Source organism: Wyeomyia smithii, chromosome 3 (genome assembly GCF_029784165.1).
Source record: "Wyeomyia smithii strain HCP4-BCI-WySm-NY-G18 chromosome 3, ASM2978416v1, whole genome shotgun sequence".
Taxonomy (NCBI): Eukaryota; Metazoa; Arthropoda; class Insecta; order Diptera; family Culicidae; genus Wyeomyia; species Wyeomyia smithii.
The window spans coordinates 121,310,964-121,328,436 of record NC_073696.1 but is presented as its reverse complement, the minus strand read 5'-3'; the positions used below and the strand labels follow the sequence as shown (position 1 = coordinate 121,328,436).

Sequence of the window (17,473 nt, the reverse complement as noted above, 5' to 3'; positions counted from 1 at the left end):
TTTTTAAATAATAAAAGTAATTATATTACAGTCAGATAAAGCAATATTTCTATTGAAGAGAATAATTGTTGAATTAGGGAGAAATGATGATGAACTTATCACAGTTATGAAGAAGAAGAAAAAAAAAGAGGAAGATGATGATGATAATTATGGGTCACTTTCACGCAAATACGTCTATTCTCACGAAACTGAACAGTTTTCATTAGCAGTGGTATTTTTTGCAACTCACTCGTAACCTCATTCATACGAATAAAATGATTAAAAGTTGAAAATGTCACTAAAAACTATAATTATGCTCGTTGCAATAAGTGAAGTGACCCATAATTGTAATAATGTTACATCTTGCTGTACACAATTGTGGGTCAGTCCATATTTTGGCTATTTTTATTACTTTTACATAATTATGCGACAAGACTGAATAAAATAACTTATTATCAAGCTTTTATAACAATAAAATAACTTGCGTTATGTAAATTGGCGATATTATAGTCTAAATGATTTCGAATGACAAAAGTGACCCATAATTGTGTCTCTGGCTATGTAAGTGATATTTTTCTTCCCAACCGATTTACACGTATCAACTGCAGTGAAACTAATTGTTGATCGAAAGTACACATCATAACACAGAGAGATAGTAAAACATTTGTAGTTGATAATTTTTTCGATTTTATATCCATTTTTGAATATTCAGACAACACGTTGACTGACCCACAATTGTAGAGGGACTGTAGTTTGTATTACCTATGTTGTTTCAATTTTATTAAAAAACACACATATTTTTACAAAATTTGTTAGACTTCAGGGGTCGCCCCTAAACTATGCAATTTTTCTGAATAGAAAGAAAGCCCAGAGTCGTTGCTCGTGGTCGAACATCATATAATCTTATAAAAAATAAAAAATGTAAGAGGAATAGTGCCAAAAAAATCATAAAATTTGTCTCACGTGCTTTATGGGCGCCCAAAAAGAAAATGGATGCCTGATTCGTGTTCAGCACCCCAAAATCATGTAAATACCATGTTTTTGTTGCATTTATCGACACTTTTTTTGCTTGGCGAGCCTTTGTATAAAGGCGCCCCACTGTGCAGCGGGGTAGTGGTAGCAGCGCCAGCGGTAGGTGCAGCGGCACTACTTCCTCTCGTAAAAGTCTATGTTTGTGCGGTAGTGGCAACATCAGCGGTGGCTACCTTATTTTGGCGACAAATAAACACAGCGGTTGACAATAAAAATCTGTCGGTCATCAAATTTACAGTCTGAACACAGCTCTCAACTGTGTTATCAGTAGAGTGCCTCAGTTAAGCTTATGAAAAAGACTGCATATGCATGACAGCAAGTTTTCAACTGATTCGGTTGCATTGCACAGCTCTCCCTGCTCCCCGTACATCCGGTACAAAACCTGATAGTAACAAACGACAGCGCACACATGCAATTCCAAACGGGCTGTTATTTTTCGGCTCCTTATGTCTGATGTTTCTACCAAGCTGTCGCAAATGGCAGCCTATAGTCTTCGACATATTTCGGCGCGAATCCGAGCGGGAAGTCTGGTGACTATGATTCACGACAGTAAGGCCGATGAAAGAATGAAAGAGAGATGGTGCGAGACACGTTTTTTTACGTGGGAAATAATATCAACAATTGAAACACATATGAAACGGTTTGCTTTGTATTCAATATACCACCGGCCTATGAAAAAGGAGAAACCGATCAGCAGGCTGTCAACAGCGCAACAGGACATCCTCAAAATGAGCAAAATAGGCTGTCATGTCCGAACGAACAAAATACATGCGCGAGAATAAGCTGTCGTGTGCAACACAAAACAGTTTCGTTACCTTGTGTAAGCTGCAGCTGTATGTGAGCTCTCATGAATAGCTTATTTATGAGGCTGTTAGAGTGAAAAGAGAGAAAAGTCGTCAGTATAGTGTCGCTCGCCAGTCTTTTTCATAAGCCTGGCCTCAGTCCCACTATCGGGGATAGCACAGAAATGATTGGCATCATATCCGGTATTAAAATAAACAACAAATTTTACTTTTGAGGACGAATTGAATACTTAATTTAAGATATCAATGTTTTCTCGTTCATTCATTAGAATTCCTTCTGAATGTCAATACACCTTTACGAAAACGAATGTAAATTCGACTTCATATCCTTATCTATGCAAGAACTTGATTTTCTTTGCCTTCAACAATGTTCTACACAAAAAAGCTGCGTAATAATATGTTGAGTAAATACTTAACTGTGCAAACACTGTACTTTTAAAAATGGTAAAGCTTTGTTGAAATGCAGATTTCGATCGATTTGATTGATCGTAGAATACTCGTTTTCTCTAACACGGTCGACAGAATATTATATCTAGTTAATCCGGAATGCACTCTTTAAACTATATAAGAGCCTGCTTCTCTTATTGGAAGACCACTTTTGGGATCGTAATCTCATCAAAAGAAAGGTTTCAAACCCCTTGGCAATAAAAAAAACTTGACAGGCTCGTTGAACTTCATTCTCAACCCGTTTCATGACTGTGTATTTTAATCACATGTCCCAAAGTATAAATCCTTCCTCATGCATCTCCAACCATGTGTACATGTTAGATATTTCTAATTCTTTTTTGTTTTTTGATATATCCCTAATAGTAGAGACTCGTAAAATTCCGGATCATTAACACGTGCAGCACATCCCCACAATATTTTTTTAATAAATATAAAAACATCAACCGCGACAATGCGTTTTATATGACGGATCACTTTTTAATGGGTCTTCTGGCTTCGTCACAGAATTGGCTGCAATTAAGTATATCCTAAGGATTATCGAAAAAATGGACCAACGACCATTATTTCATCTCAGTACTATTGAGGCTCTCCGATCGATGAGTAGTGCAAAGCACTCTTCGTATTTCCTAGGGAAAATACAGGTACACTTGAGTGCTTTATCCGAAAAATCTCTTCTTACTATATTTTAGGTTCCTTCTCATTGTTTTTTTCCGGGCAATGAGAAATCGGGCAGTTTGGCTAAGGTGGGTGCAATTAACGGTGATATTTGCGATGGTTCATTTATTTTTGCCTACAATGAGTTTTTGCGAATCTCACGACAAAGTACGCTCGTCAACTGGCAGATCTCGTGAAATAAGGGAGAATTGTGAAGATGGCTACACAGCATAATTCCCAAGGTTTCCATCAAACCATGGTTCCGGGGTTTGGATGTAGAACGAGACTTTATTCGTGTGATGTCTCGGGTTATGTCCAACCACTACGAGTTATACGAACATCTTCTGCGTATTGAGCTCACGGATAGTAATCATTGCGTTTGTGGATTGGGGTATCATGACATCGGACACGTAGTTTGGGTGTGTGCCAAATTCCGTGACGCCAGATCTGTACAGAAGAATACCCTCAGGGCTCGAAGAATACAACCTTACGTCCCGATCCACGATATCTTGGCCCAACAGAACACTTCAAACGTAGTACTGATCTATGCTGCCGGTAACCGCAAGTCAGTCCCATCTGTAATTTTGTCAATTTTGAGTTAGCATCGTATTTTGGCCTAGCTTTGAGTATATTTTCAGATGTACCGATAAAAAATAGTGGTTTGTTCAACAAAAGTGGAAATCAATACCAAGTCGAATTGTCACATTAGGCAAAGTAACCGCAAGTCAGTCCCAGAGGAAAAATAACCGAAAGTCAGTCCCGATTTACAAAAAAAACATGCATAATACAACTGAAAAATAAATGGGGAGTAAAAAATAGTTCGATACGACCGTTTAGATGAAAATAAGTTATCTAGTAACAATTATCAATTATTGGGATTATTTTTTAGTTTGAATTGGTGATGAATTTATGTGGAGCAATTTTCTGTTAATACGAATACAAGTCAATTTTTTTTCTTGGTTCGCTTCTTCGTGGATCTATCCGCAAAATCTTGAGTATCGAAAAAACTTCCATCAGAATCCTGGGAATCGTTCCAAGAAATCTCCAAAGGTGATGCTCTAACCTCAAATGGATTTGGATCATCTTGACATTTGTTGTCGGATGAACCAACTGCAGTCCCGGCTTCAGTTTCTTTATCCGAGTCCTCACCGGATAAGCTTACATCATGAGATTTTCCAACGTCGACATTTCTTAAAAGGTTCTCATGGACATACACTTCCTAACAGCGAAGAATTGACAGTTTTCCACGGCAACAGATAACAACACGTCAACACGCACTATAGTTTCAACATGGCAATGTGACTGACTTGCGGTTACTTTTCTCTTCGGTGTAGAATGTAACGGCAAGTCAGTCACGCTTAAGGTTTTTATCATAAAATCAATTATATCAATGGTTTTTACAACGTAATTAGTGCAGGCTAGTATGCAAACTATATTTCAGCATGAATATTGTCAAAATAGTTCATCTTAAATAAGTGATAACTATGCGTGAATGAAATATCTTTCGAAGCTGTTTTCTCGTTTTCACATTTTTACAGATGGGACTGACTTGCGGTTACCGGCAGTATGGCTAATTGAAATTCATTAGGGTACCCATCTAACAACCAACAAAACTGACCCATCGATAAAAAAAACATGCTAGTTAGCTCAAACCAATTATTTCACTAGTGGATGGCCACTAGGACAGTTCTAACTAAGTAGCAGCGAGTAGCACCTGTAGCGGCAGCGGTATCGGAGAGCAGCAGCGGCATATCCGATCATTGTTGCAAGAGATATATTTTCTGCGAACTGGATCGACCAGCAGTGAGCAGTACTGTAGTAGGCGACGATTTCAAATATCTCGCTGTCTTCCATAGCAAACGAACCACTGTAGAAAACAGAATCTTCCACCCGTATCCTGTCCTGTACCCCAAACAGTCGGCTGCGAAGTCTGTGTATGTATAAATGAACAGAAGGTCGAGTTCCGAATCGGAATGTAGCACCAAGGCTTTGCTTTTTTTGGTGTCAATAAATGTATAAAAAATATTTCATCATCGAATTAAAAAAAAACCCAACAATTCATTGACCCCCCCATTGAGGGTGTCTCGGAGCGCTCAAAGTTGTGTTATTTGACTTTCATAAATCTGCCAAGGAGTATATGGAATTGGAAAAATCGAAACTTTTTTTTTGGTGCTGAATGTCTTAAAAATGCATAGAACATCGAGATCTGGTGTTATCCTGAAAAAAAAAAAAAATGTCCGAAAGTTGACCTTCTGGGTCTTAGCCGCGTTTAGGGTAACCGGAGGCTTGATATGGAATATTCTAAAACAAGCATTTCCTCAACTCGTTTCAAACCAGATGTAAATTATTTAAATGTTCATAAGGTGTCTCAAACATTATTTTCATTAGAGTGGTTCATTTATTTTTTACTAGGATGGTTCCAAAATCAATTAAAATGAAATTTATTGTTATTGAATAGAAAAAAAGCAATCATAGTAGGAAATTTAAATCATTAACATTGCGTTGCTCGCGCTATCACTAGCAATATTTTTCAAATGGGAAATCACAAAGAGTTTTGTACAAAATATAACAGTGCGTGTAGCGGAGGGTTAAGGGGTTAGGTTTCTGTTTTCCTTTAAATATCATAAAATTTCATGAATCAATTCATGGTTCTCTTTCTTCATCTTTTTGGTACATCAAGTATAAGATGTCAAATAGGAAGATAAATATGAGTATTTTTCCTACTAAACCACTTCAAATTGAATTTCTATTGAGTTTGGAACCACCCCTGTAAAAAATAGATGAACCCTGTAAAAAATAGATGAAAATCATGTTTGAGGTACCTAATGAGCATTGAAATAATTTCATTTTGGTTTGGAATGAGTTGTGAGTCTTTTTAGAAGCCAGTTCTAAAATATTCCTTATATGCCTTCGGTTGTCCAAAAAACAGCCGATTTAAAAAAAAAAAAATTAAGACAACACCGTTTTTTTTCATTTTCAAGACATTTGGCATCGAAATAAAAATTTGGATTTTCCCAATTTCATGTACTCCCTCCTTGGTTGATTTCGAGGGTTGAAAAATCACAACTTCGAGTGCTTTGAGGCATCCCAAAATCATGTCCGATTTAGCTAAAATGGAACAATATACCGCATCCCGACGGGACATGAACCCGCAATCTCCCTGTGGTTTTTTGTGCCAATAAAACCAAACATGGTTGGGTTCAGAAATTTGACACGACCCTTTTCGCTGCCACCCTAATGCGGATGTACAGTAAGTAAAATTAGAATTAGAAAGTTTTGTTTGAAACGCAAAATTCGCTGACTTTCTTATGGTTTTCCAGGTGTTAGCCATTTCCATTGGTGTTAGGATCTACTAAACCGATTTGAATGAAATGTTGTAGCGCGTAAAAATGGATTATCTAACTTATTACATCGTCGTTTTTTGATATTTGAATTTTTCAATGTTTTATGATTATTGAAATAGTGATTTTTTTTGGGAAAAAAAACTATTTCAAAAACGGCTTTGTAACAATTCAGATAATACATTTCTATACACTGAAAAAATTCAAAAAAACTGATTCTCTAGAAGCTGAGAAAAACGTACCACCAGTTGGGTAAACACGTTGGACCTCGATATTGGAATTATCATCTGACCCCCACACGAATTCGTCAGGACCGAGAACCCGAGGCCTTCCGTGACATCGTGGCTCAGTGACACACACCATATGGCTACTTGAACACCAACGGACAAAAACATAGAACCACTGATCAGAAACAACATGTTAACATGTTTTAATAAGATTCAATTTTAGCTCGTAGTCGGCAGCGAGGATAAAAAATTTGCTCTTAGTTTATAAGATAATTCATAAAGTAAGACACTAAAAATAATTGACTCTGTAAAACATAAATATGTATTGTGCCGTGTCAAATAAATGCTAATTGATTAAAAAAAAACCAGTTGGGTACTCATTTAGAGAGATCATCCAGCTTCCTACAGCGTAACACTTACTGTATATGCAGCCACGACATGTAAAAAACATCCCCCTTTGAGCTTTCAGAGTAGGGTCCTCCCTTAAGTAAAGTGGCCCAAAAATCACTTTTTTTTTCAAAATGTTCGATTCTCAAAAATTTGTTACTTTTGAACCATTAATTTTTTATCGTTAAGTTATAAGTATTTAGTAGGTCTCTCGAGAAAAAACACTAAAACTAGACATATCAACAATGTAGTAACCGAAAGCCTCCATTGGAAAAGTCAACTCGTCAATGGAAGCGCTTGGTTACTTCAATGCTTGATGGAGGCGCATCTGCTATATTTAGCAATAAGGAATCCAGGTTTCAAATTGAATCAAAAGCTGCACTAATGTCGCACAGTATGTGGTTTTGTGAAGAAATATTATATCGAGCTGACCCTTGAAGAAGCACAGTTTAGGTTTAGTTATCGTTGTCATATTTGGAGAGAAAATCAGCAATGGGTAGTTTACCCTTTATTTGCTTCGACAGCAAGCATATTTGAGTACATTTGCATATACACTTCGTGCTGGATTGGCGCTCTCACAACATAGCCCTCTGTCAAGTCAATCGATGTACTCATTAATGTATCAATAATTGATCTTCTCGCCAGGATCGCGCTATTATCAATCAGCTTCTCCGCAATGCTGTTGAAATCGCACGCAGCTTAATATTCACTTACCTCCCGATACGCGGCACGTGATAACGACATCATCGCCTTCCTCTTTCGGTCCGAGCTTGGTTCCGTTCATTAGTCGTCCCCAGCGGTCCAAAACCACCGGTTGCTCCGGAAGTACTGTAAATAATAAACGAACAGGTGAAACCTTTCGAAGCCATACGGGTGCTTCTCCGTGTGCGAAGCAAAGTGGATATGTGCATGAGCAGTAAGTGTGTGTGCCTGCTTTGAAAAACCTTCATACATTGTTGATTACAGCGGCCGGTGCGTATTAATTTTCCGTGCTCATGCTTAGAGCTTTTGTAGTGAATAATATAGGGATAGATTACACGAATAGGCGGACCTCCTATTTCAACTGAATGAGGCGGCTATTTTTAACATGATTAAGGAAAGTATTCCGTCAATTTAGTAAGTGGTTGACGGTTGAAGATGAAATTGTCCATTAATTAACCTTTCTAGTGTTAGTTTAGTCGATTCATTTAGCTTAACACGTTAATTTGGAAACGATGAAAACTCATAGCTGTTCACTACTTAACAATGATGTTGTAAATAAAGCTCAAATACTTACCAATAACAGTTAAGTTGTAGCGATATGTTTGAGTTTGCAGAGTTCGAAAGTCTATTCGGCAACGATACACACCTTGATCATGGCGCTTGAGATTCTGTTGAATGAAATAATGTTCAATTATTAGCAATATGAATGTGTTTCAGTAGTTATGCTGTCAAGACTGTATTTGTCTGAACGATTGAGTTAATTAGATATGTAAAGCGGGCAATGTATGTAGTTTCGCGGGAATGCGAAGATGAACGGGAATAGAAGGTGTGACTAGAATTCGAAAAAAATTCCCTCGTCTAGACGGGACACGAACCCGCAATCTCCGTTGTCTCCGGCAAGGTGTTTTGGCCAATTAAACTACTGGGTAAGGGTAACTCTTCCTAAGACCAATGTCGAATCACCCTCTACTATTGTGTTCCCGCATCTCAGCACGCCGCGATGAAACTGCACACATTGCCCTGTGGAAGTTCATTTCTGTCAACTGAGAGAGTGGTCTCTTTACGCACACTATGTATAATGACTTATTATATCTACAGCGGCGCAAGCGATGAGACACGTCAGTTGGTGGCCAACTCCCATGGAAGGCGTATCACGGAGACGTCTAGACCGTCTAGACGAGGGAAATTTTTTTCTAATTCTAGTCACACCTTCTATTCCCGTTCATCTTCGCATTCCCGCGAAACTACATACATTGCCCGCTTTACTAAACTTAAAATGTAAGTCAATATGACAAAAAATGAAATTAGTTCGTAAAGTAAAATTAGATATGTATTAAAAAATGGGACAGAACATATCTCGATAAAGTTTCATTCAGTAGAAAAAATATCAATCAGAACATAATTTTCTCAGAAAGTGTTATAGTGCTTTAAGCTCCATAGCTTGTTGCTGTGAAAGAGCTTTCCCCTGACGACGCAAAACATCCAAGAACGGATTAATCTTTGCCAAACTACGACTCTACTAGAGGGCAATATTGATAAAAAGTGTCGTACTCCGGACTGCAAGAGCACAAAAGTAACGCTCCGTTAAGTCCAAAGCTAAGGGAGCATTTCGCTCCATTTTCCGTCTACACGACCGATACATGAACTATTCCGGTAAAATACGTGCCGCCACTTACCTTGATCAGCAGCGAAGCTGGCGATTTATCAATATTGAACTTTGCACGTGATCCAAATACTTCTGGCGCTGACCAGTGCGACGGTTGCCGGGATATTCTGTCACGTACGTCCACGCTGGAGTCCGAATGGGGCAACAGGAACGGAACGAGAGACATTTGTTCGTTAAGTTTCAAAATCAAATCCAGCTTGCAGTGGGCAGTTGTTATTAGCCAGACACCGGCTATAGGGTGACAGATGCGTTTCCAAAAAGTGAAAACAAATTTGGACATTTTGTGGACAATTCGACATTTATATCCCGGTTTCACAGGCAAATGATATTGCCAACGTATTTTGGGATGGAAATTCAACTGTCACCCTACATAAGACTGTAATTCGAAGAACAAACGAAAAAAAAACATGAAACACGTACCTGTACAGTGGTATTCCGGCGTTGTCTTTGAACCAGAGCACCATGCTCACCTCGGTCAGTGAAACGGTAATTGGGCATTGTAACTCGATACTACGTCCTTCCACGCCTTCCACGTTGTAAGGCTCTGTAAAATTTCAATATAAAGACATAAATGCATGGAATGAGGCCAGTGCTATTCGAATTTAGTTTGCGGTTTTGGGATTGCAGAGAGGAACCCAGCCGAGTTACTCGTCGGTTAGTCCCGGTCAGAGGAAGAACATTCATCCGAGTGGTCGGTTGGTCGATCGAGGTATTGTTGCAAGAGAGAGGTTGGGAGACTTTGTTTTTGCAAAGTTATGAAATTCCTATATTTGGTTTCGGAATCACAGCCACGTAGAACGAATTCCAACCAGTACGCTATAATCTGGCGAGAGATTTATCGCTGCCGGATGTGGTTGTTTGTTAGCGGTTGAATACGCCGTACGCGTTCCCGGTACGCGATAGTATCCTTTTCAGCTGCTATGTTATGCTGACTATTTGTTGAGTGATGCGACTCATGCACAGGCTATCGGGTAGCACGATTATTATTGTATTTTATTTTTTCGCGGTGTTTGTTCGCATACCCGTTGAGGTTAGTGATCTATAAGTAGTTTTGTTCGATTATTGAATAATTGTGACTTCACAGTAACATAAATTTATTGATATTGTGTCACTGCAGTTTAAATAAAAATGTTCATAGTGATCGAAGTTTAAAAGCATCCTTCTTTGAGATGTTTTGAATTGGATATTCAGCCTGTCATTTCATATCTACATTGCAGCTTTAATTAAATATATCGTTTTTATTCCGTATTTTCGATGTTTCTCATAAACGATACGAACGGTTCTATTTTACGCTTTCACTACACCGAGAGAAAATAACTATTGAATTCCATAAGAACCCCTTATGATTTTGCGCCACAAGGATCCCCTATGGAAGCCATAAGTTTGTCTTATGAATTGTAGGGGAAATTGATTTTCGAACACTAACGATTTTCATTAGTCATAATTGTAAAATTTATTGGTCGTATGTATGTATGTATGTTATAAGAACAGACATATCGAAATCAAACCTTTTAATACGAATTTTATGGAGATATTGATATGAATATAATTAGTTTCATGTTATAAAGCTCATAATTGTTGCCATGAAATTCATAACTGTTAGGTTATAAAACGCATACCTGTTCTTTTACTTTATAAAATTAGATTTTTATTTTCGGAAGGTACTCAAAACAGTTTATAAATATGCATTTTCAATATGTAACGAATAAAACTCAAAATATTCAAAGTATCTAATGCTAACATGTTTGCCTTCGATTCCTCTTGCTGAATGTCTTCAGCGTCAGCGTTGGCCTCTTCAACGAATACAATATTTTGTGATTGCTAAAATAATGATGATGATTTGTAGATAGGTACTTACAATTTTTCCCTCCAATTTTCAACCCAGTTCCAGAATAATTTTGTATCCCCTATTTCCAAATAACCTGCCGCGAAACCAATAAAAGCTTCTTCACTAAATGAAACTAGTTCGATAAACTTAAAACACTTATTTGACGGTCCACTAGTAATAAAATCGGCGATTAAACTTGACTCATTAAGAATGATGCAACCCTGGTCCACCATTTTACAGGTTTCATAAGATACTATCTGACCCGGCAAACTTCGTCCCGCCTATTTTAGTGTTTAATTTAATAATTTTAAACATTTCGAATTCATTGATTCCTTGCGATTTGTTTATATCGTTTGAAATGATTGGTTTCATCGGAATGAAAACATCCTCGACTTTTGGCTTTGGTACATCACCTCTATTCCGGTGCATTTCAGTTATTTTCGTTGTTTTCCAGAAACTGAACTTGGTCATCTTCGAATTCAAAATGGAGTACAGGGTCAATGCTCGGCTTCTCTACATCATTTTGATTACGGACATATCCATATGTAGTCGTATTCGGTTATTTTCAGCTGTTTCCCAGAAGTTGCCATTTTACAATTCAAACTGGTGTCTGAGGGCAACATTTAGCTCCTTGCATCATTCTGGATACCGGTGATACTCATATTGGGTGGTATTTGGTTCTTCAGTCGCCATCTTGGATTTTAAAATGGCATTTGGAGACAATTTCTGGCCCCTGAGCGTCATTCTGGTTTAAGAAACAACCATATTGGGTGTTATTTGGTCATTTTCGGCTGTTTTTCAAATACCGGATGTCACCATCTGTGAATTCAAAATGGTGTCTGTGGTCGATTCTAGCTCCTGTCTATCATTCTGGTTCCCAAAAAACTCATGTTGTATGGAAATCCGACATTTTTGGCCGTTTTGTAGAAACCGGAAGTCGCCATCTTACAATTCATAATGGTGTCTGAGGTCGATTTGTGGCTTCAGTGCATCCTTAAAAATTCCGGAAATACCCATATTGTGTGGCATTTGGTCATTTGCCGCTGTTATTCAGAAACCGTAAGTCGCCATCTTGGATTTTAAAATGGCATTTGGAAACAATTTCTGGCCTCTGATCGTCAATCTGATCAAAGAAACACTCATATTGGGTGGTACTTTGTCATTTTTGGCTGTTTTCCAGACACCGGAAGTCGCCATTTTACACTTCAAAATGTTGTCTGAGGTCGATTTGTGGCTTCAGTGCATCATAATAATCCTGGAAATACTCATATTGGGGGTGGTATTTGGTCATTTGCCGCTGTTTTGCAGAAACCGGAAGTCGCCATCTTGGATTTCGAAATGGTATTTGGAAACATGCCATAAGAAGGAAAAGTGTCGAAACAATATGGACATGTTTGCTACACATAAAAACATTTACTTGCCAAATTTGGTTATATTTGCTTGATTGGTTCTCGAGCTGTGCGAAATTTGTGTTTCATTTGTATAGGACCTCTCCCTTATAGAAGAGGGAGGGGAGTCGAACCATTATGGACATATTTGTTACCTCTAAAAACGTTCACATACCAAATTTGGTTGTATTTGGTTGATTGGTTTTCGAGCTGTGCGAAATTCGTGTTTCATTTGTATGGGACCCCTCCCTTGTAGAAGAGGGAGGGGTGTCAAACTATTATGGATATATTTGTTACCCCTAAAAACATCCTTCTACCAAATTTGGTTCTATTAACTTGGTTAACTCTCGAGATGTGCAGAAATTTGTGTTTCATTTGTATGGAACCCCTCCCTTCCAGAAGAGGAAGGGGTGTCGAACCAATATGAACATATTTGTCACTCCTAAAAACATTCAGATGCCAAATTTGGTTCCATTTGCTTGGTTAGTTTTTGAGATGTGCAGAAATTTGTGGTTCATTTGTACGGGACCCCTCCCTTTCAGAAGAGGGAGGGGTCTCAAACTATCATGGGAACCTTTCTCGGCCCCTAAAATACCTATATACAAAATTTCACGCCGATTGGTTCGGTAGTTTCCAAGCCTATATGAATCAGACAGACAGACAGACAGAGCTGCATTTTTATATGTTTAGATAATTATGGAATTTTCACAATGTTGACGTTTATAGCAATCATAAGTTACGCGTATGGAATACGTATGACGTTTAATGAAAATTTCAAGGTAGACATGTAAAATTTATACGCGTTGATATGTAATGCATAAGTGTCTAATGAGATCAAAATTATGCATGTTCATAAGTTTGAACTTATGAAATTCTTAAGTGTTTTTCTCTCAGTGTATGTGATTTTACTTTTGGACAAATACTGATTTACCCAAACATTATTTCAATAAACAATGTTGACATATTGTAATTCAACGTGACACGGGTTCATAACGCCAACATTCTAACTGTGAATAATTCGACATTTTGTAAACAAACTTAAAATTCAATATTGTTTCATTTGCATATAGGCATTTTTTAACTTTTGTTTCAACTTATTCACCATATTAGCGGACCTGTTCACTCTTATAGTGTACAATGTATTGAATACTTCGTGTGCGCTTCCCTGTTCAGTATCACTATTAAAATACAACCTTGAACATTCAATCAACACACGCAAAAGTGGTGCGAAATCACATCAAAAGTTGGATGGTGCGAAATCACATCAATATTGTAAAAAATTAGCGCAACTTTTGTTAAGGGATTTCATGGATAATAAATACGTTTTGGCCATAACGCATTAGATGCTCTTGCGTATGTCAAAAATATGAATTTTCAGAATACACAGTGCAACATTTTTTTTTGCCTTGGCTTCTATGTACGATTTTTTCATGTATTTTTACGCCAAAATAATCTCCCCCGAGTTTGAACACATTTCACCTTAAGGCTCAACAGTGGCGTCATTTTGAATTTTTGAGAAATCGAAGAAATTTTTGATGTTTTTTTGACGCCATTTTGTTTTAAAGCTGAAAATAAAAATGCTAAGAATTTAGCATTTTCTTATCCATCTTAAAAAAAAAAACGGATCTTAAATCGGACAAAAACTGAGTTCGAAACGTCGATTCTAAGAAAACGGGTTTTGGTAAATTTTTCATAGCGAAATAATATCGAGTATGTATGAGCATAAATAGTACAGTCAAACCTGTTTTTGTGCGAGGGATAGGGACCGCACAAAAAAAAAAATCGCATAAAAAAATATCATTTGAAACTTCACGCAATATTTTCACAGCATTATTGAAAAAAAAAACTTTTTTTATGCGGGACCGCATAAAAAAAATTCCGTTAAAAATAACTCTAAATTTGTTGATTCTGATTTAGAATACCTATGACAACAATTTCAAAACATCGGATTGATAAACGAAACTTTTTTACACATGCTAATCCTTTCAACCGCTTTCCTTTGTAGGCAAGCAATTCATGACTTTTCCTACGTAAAACTGGCTCAAATAATAATTTTTGGACGCAACACTTCTGTAATGCGTTGGAATTCATTCCAAGAATCGGAAAAACTATATGGCTGAAAATGTTGTCGGAAGTGGTCCTTTTTCATATACCGCACAAAAAAAATTCGCACAAAAACAGTCGCACAAAAAAAAATAATCGCATAAAAAAAGTCGCACAAAAAAGAGTCGCACAAAAACAGGTTTGACTGTAATGCGCTAATATCTAAAAGTGGTAGTCAAATTATGTCTTATATTGAGTAAAAGAGTCTCAAGAATTGATTGGTAGGTGTCTGATCCACGTAAAATGTCAGCAACATGTCAATTTTGCGCCATTTTCCCTATAATACTAAAGTAGGTTTATCTCGACGTTAGATTAACTTATTTAAACTCTGTTTAATGTTATATCAAGAGTATAAGAGATACTCAAAGACACAATAACAATTTGTCTTCACATGATCCAACTCTTTTTGTTACTGATGTAACATCTTTTCGGGGACCAAACATTGACCGACCAAGTAAAATTAAAAGTTTTTTATACTCTCGGCATCGTTGTAATGGCTGTGTTCTTAAATCTACTTTTAAGTAGGATAAATCTTAATGGCTACAATAAAACTATGAAATAACTTTATTACAGCTACAAGAGCCCACACTACAAGAGGGTGTTAAACCTATTTTTTTTATTCTTGCTTATTTTCCGTCGGTCTAGTTCCGCCACTGTTGTTGTGCCAATCACCGACGCCCGGGGAGGCGACTCCACCCAGGACCCTAACTCACGACCCGTTGATCAACGGACCGGCGCCAACGGCATTACTTCCTCATGCGATGGAAGGTGTGATCCCAGAGATTTTTCGCCTCAGAAAATCTCCCGGTGTCGGCTAGGATTGAATCTAGACCAGTTGGGTTGGTTGGTTGTGAGTGGATCACGCCACCTCACAACCATCGACACCTATGTCGGCGGTGGGATTCGAACCCAGGCGTCGAGCGTGGTTGACGGAGACGTTACCAACCACGCTAGGCCCCCGCTCTGGTGTTAAACCTATATTTAAAAATCAAATAGGGTAAGAAACGGCTTAAGCAGCGGCGCCTATTCTAATCAGTCGAAATAAACGGGCTTCGATTTCCTCAATTTTGATCAATATCAACAATTTTAACGATGAGAACGAGAACTCTGATTGACTAGCTGTGTTAGGAATACATAATATTCCGTTCAACACGAAAAAAAACTTCGAAAAAACATCAAACGAAAAATGTTGTCCCCTGCAAAACAGATGCAAACTGCTTAAAAGGTTCAGGGTGATTGGAATAGCGTTCCTCGATAGGGAACTTCAATTGATCATTGTTAAAGTTTGCTAAATCGGTTTTAGAACGTTTGTAGGTAGTCACGAAATTGTATGAATTCAATCGCTGGTACAACTTAAAACCATCATCAAACCATTTGAGGACAATTTATGTACGTATAATATTCTTTTTATAATACCATTGAGCTTAAATGGGCATGCCAAGACAATTCTTGGGTAAATTTTAATATAAAAAAGTAGGAGGTTGTATCCAAGACACGACCGCATAAATGACGTAGAACTACGTACACTATTAACAAATGCATAGATTGTTTCATTACCCTAGTAACTCAACTGTTTTTATCAAAGTTTTATAGCGCTTTTTTGGCTTTTTTGAGCGCTATAAAACTTTGATAAAACCAATATTTTTACTTGGGTAATGAGTTATAATGTCTACTAATGAAGGGTTGTGAATTTCGTGAACCGGATTCAGCAGTTAGCAGATCGTGCCGAGTTAAAAACCATACACAGCACACACACAAATCATACCATATCATAGACACACACACATCATACCATATCATTATACCATACACACATCATATCATATCATACACACATACACACATACACACATGATACAATATCATACACACACAGCAAGCAGGCGACCAATCAGAGGACGTTATTTTTTTTTCAACAAGGCTTGACAATTTTCAATAGTGCAATAGTTCGTAGATTCAAACAACATTTTTCTGCATTTGGGCGGATGCGTGTATAATTTTCCAATCGATTGCTGCAAGAATGAAGAAAATCGGTTGAAAACCAACCGACCTATAAGCATTTGAAAAGGGACAAATTTCGTCCCAGTTTTTCAGTTTGCATCCCTGTGTGGTATGCTTAAGTAAAACGTAGTTCTACGTCAAAAGTACTACATAAAACAAGCGCCTTGGTAATATGTTGGAATTATATTAAAATTTTCACAAAAAAAGTTTAGCAAGCACCAAGTGATTGGTCATTGCATCTTCTTATCTAGTGCTAGGTTTGAGCATCATCTACTACAATTAGCACTACGCCTCTTACATTACGAATTTCTGGCTTTTAGGGGAATGTTACGTGAAATTTCGATTCTAGAATATAACATGGCGTACCGAGCAGTAGGGATGTAACGGATATCCGCATCCGCATCCGCAAATGCGGGACATCCGCATGAAAATTGACATCTGAATCAACATCTGCATCCGTTATCACATATCCGCATCCGCATCATACCATGCGGATATTGAAAAAAAAATCGCTTCATAAAATATTGCAGAAAAACTTTACTTGGTGTATTCACTGCCCGCCCACTGCACTGGGGAGGGGCATGGTTATGTGAAAAAAGCAAAATACAACACAAGGGATACTACGGATATCCGCATCCGCATCCGCGAATGCGGAACATCCGCATGAAAAATGACATCCGCATCAACATCTGCATCCGTAATCACATATCCGCATCCGCATCCGCATCTGCAGATGTCTGAGAAATCACATCCGTAACATTCCTGCCGAGCAGTATCTCAGCGACTTACACAATTCCTGATGATAATGGGTTCAGCTGTGGTAAGTTCTTTAGGTCTCTCTTAAACTCTTTAAGCTCAAAAAATTGTTACCTGATGCTACTGTCAAAAACGTAAACTAAATCGTTCGGTATGCAA

At 37.7% G+C, this 17,473-nt stretch overlaps 1 protein-coding gene across 2 annotated transcripts in view; it reads right to left on the bottom strand.

The window, feature by feature from the left end:
• The window catches only part of LOC129726939 (MAM domain-containing glycosylphosphatidylinositol anchor protein 1-like), a 146,952-nt gene that overhangs the window by 36,524 nt on the left and 92,955 nt on the right, over positions 1–17,473 (bottom strand). For both annotated transcript variants that reach the window (XM_055684231.1, XM_055684230.1), the window contains exons 3-6: positions 9,659–9,782; positions 9,249–9,363; positions 8,147–8,240; positions 7,585–7,698 (exon numbers count right to left, since the gene is read on the bottom strand). In XM_055684231.1, coding sequence (XP_055540206.1) covers positions 7,585–7,698; positions 8,147–8,240; positions 9,249–9,363; positions 9,659–9,782 — 447 coding nt within the window. The remainder of the gene's footprint in view (positions 1–7,584; positions 7,699–8,146; positions 8,241–9,248; positions 9,364–9,658; positions 9,783–17,473) is intronic.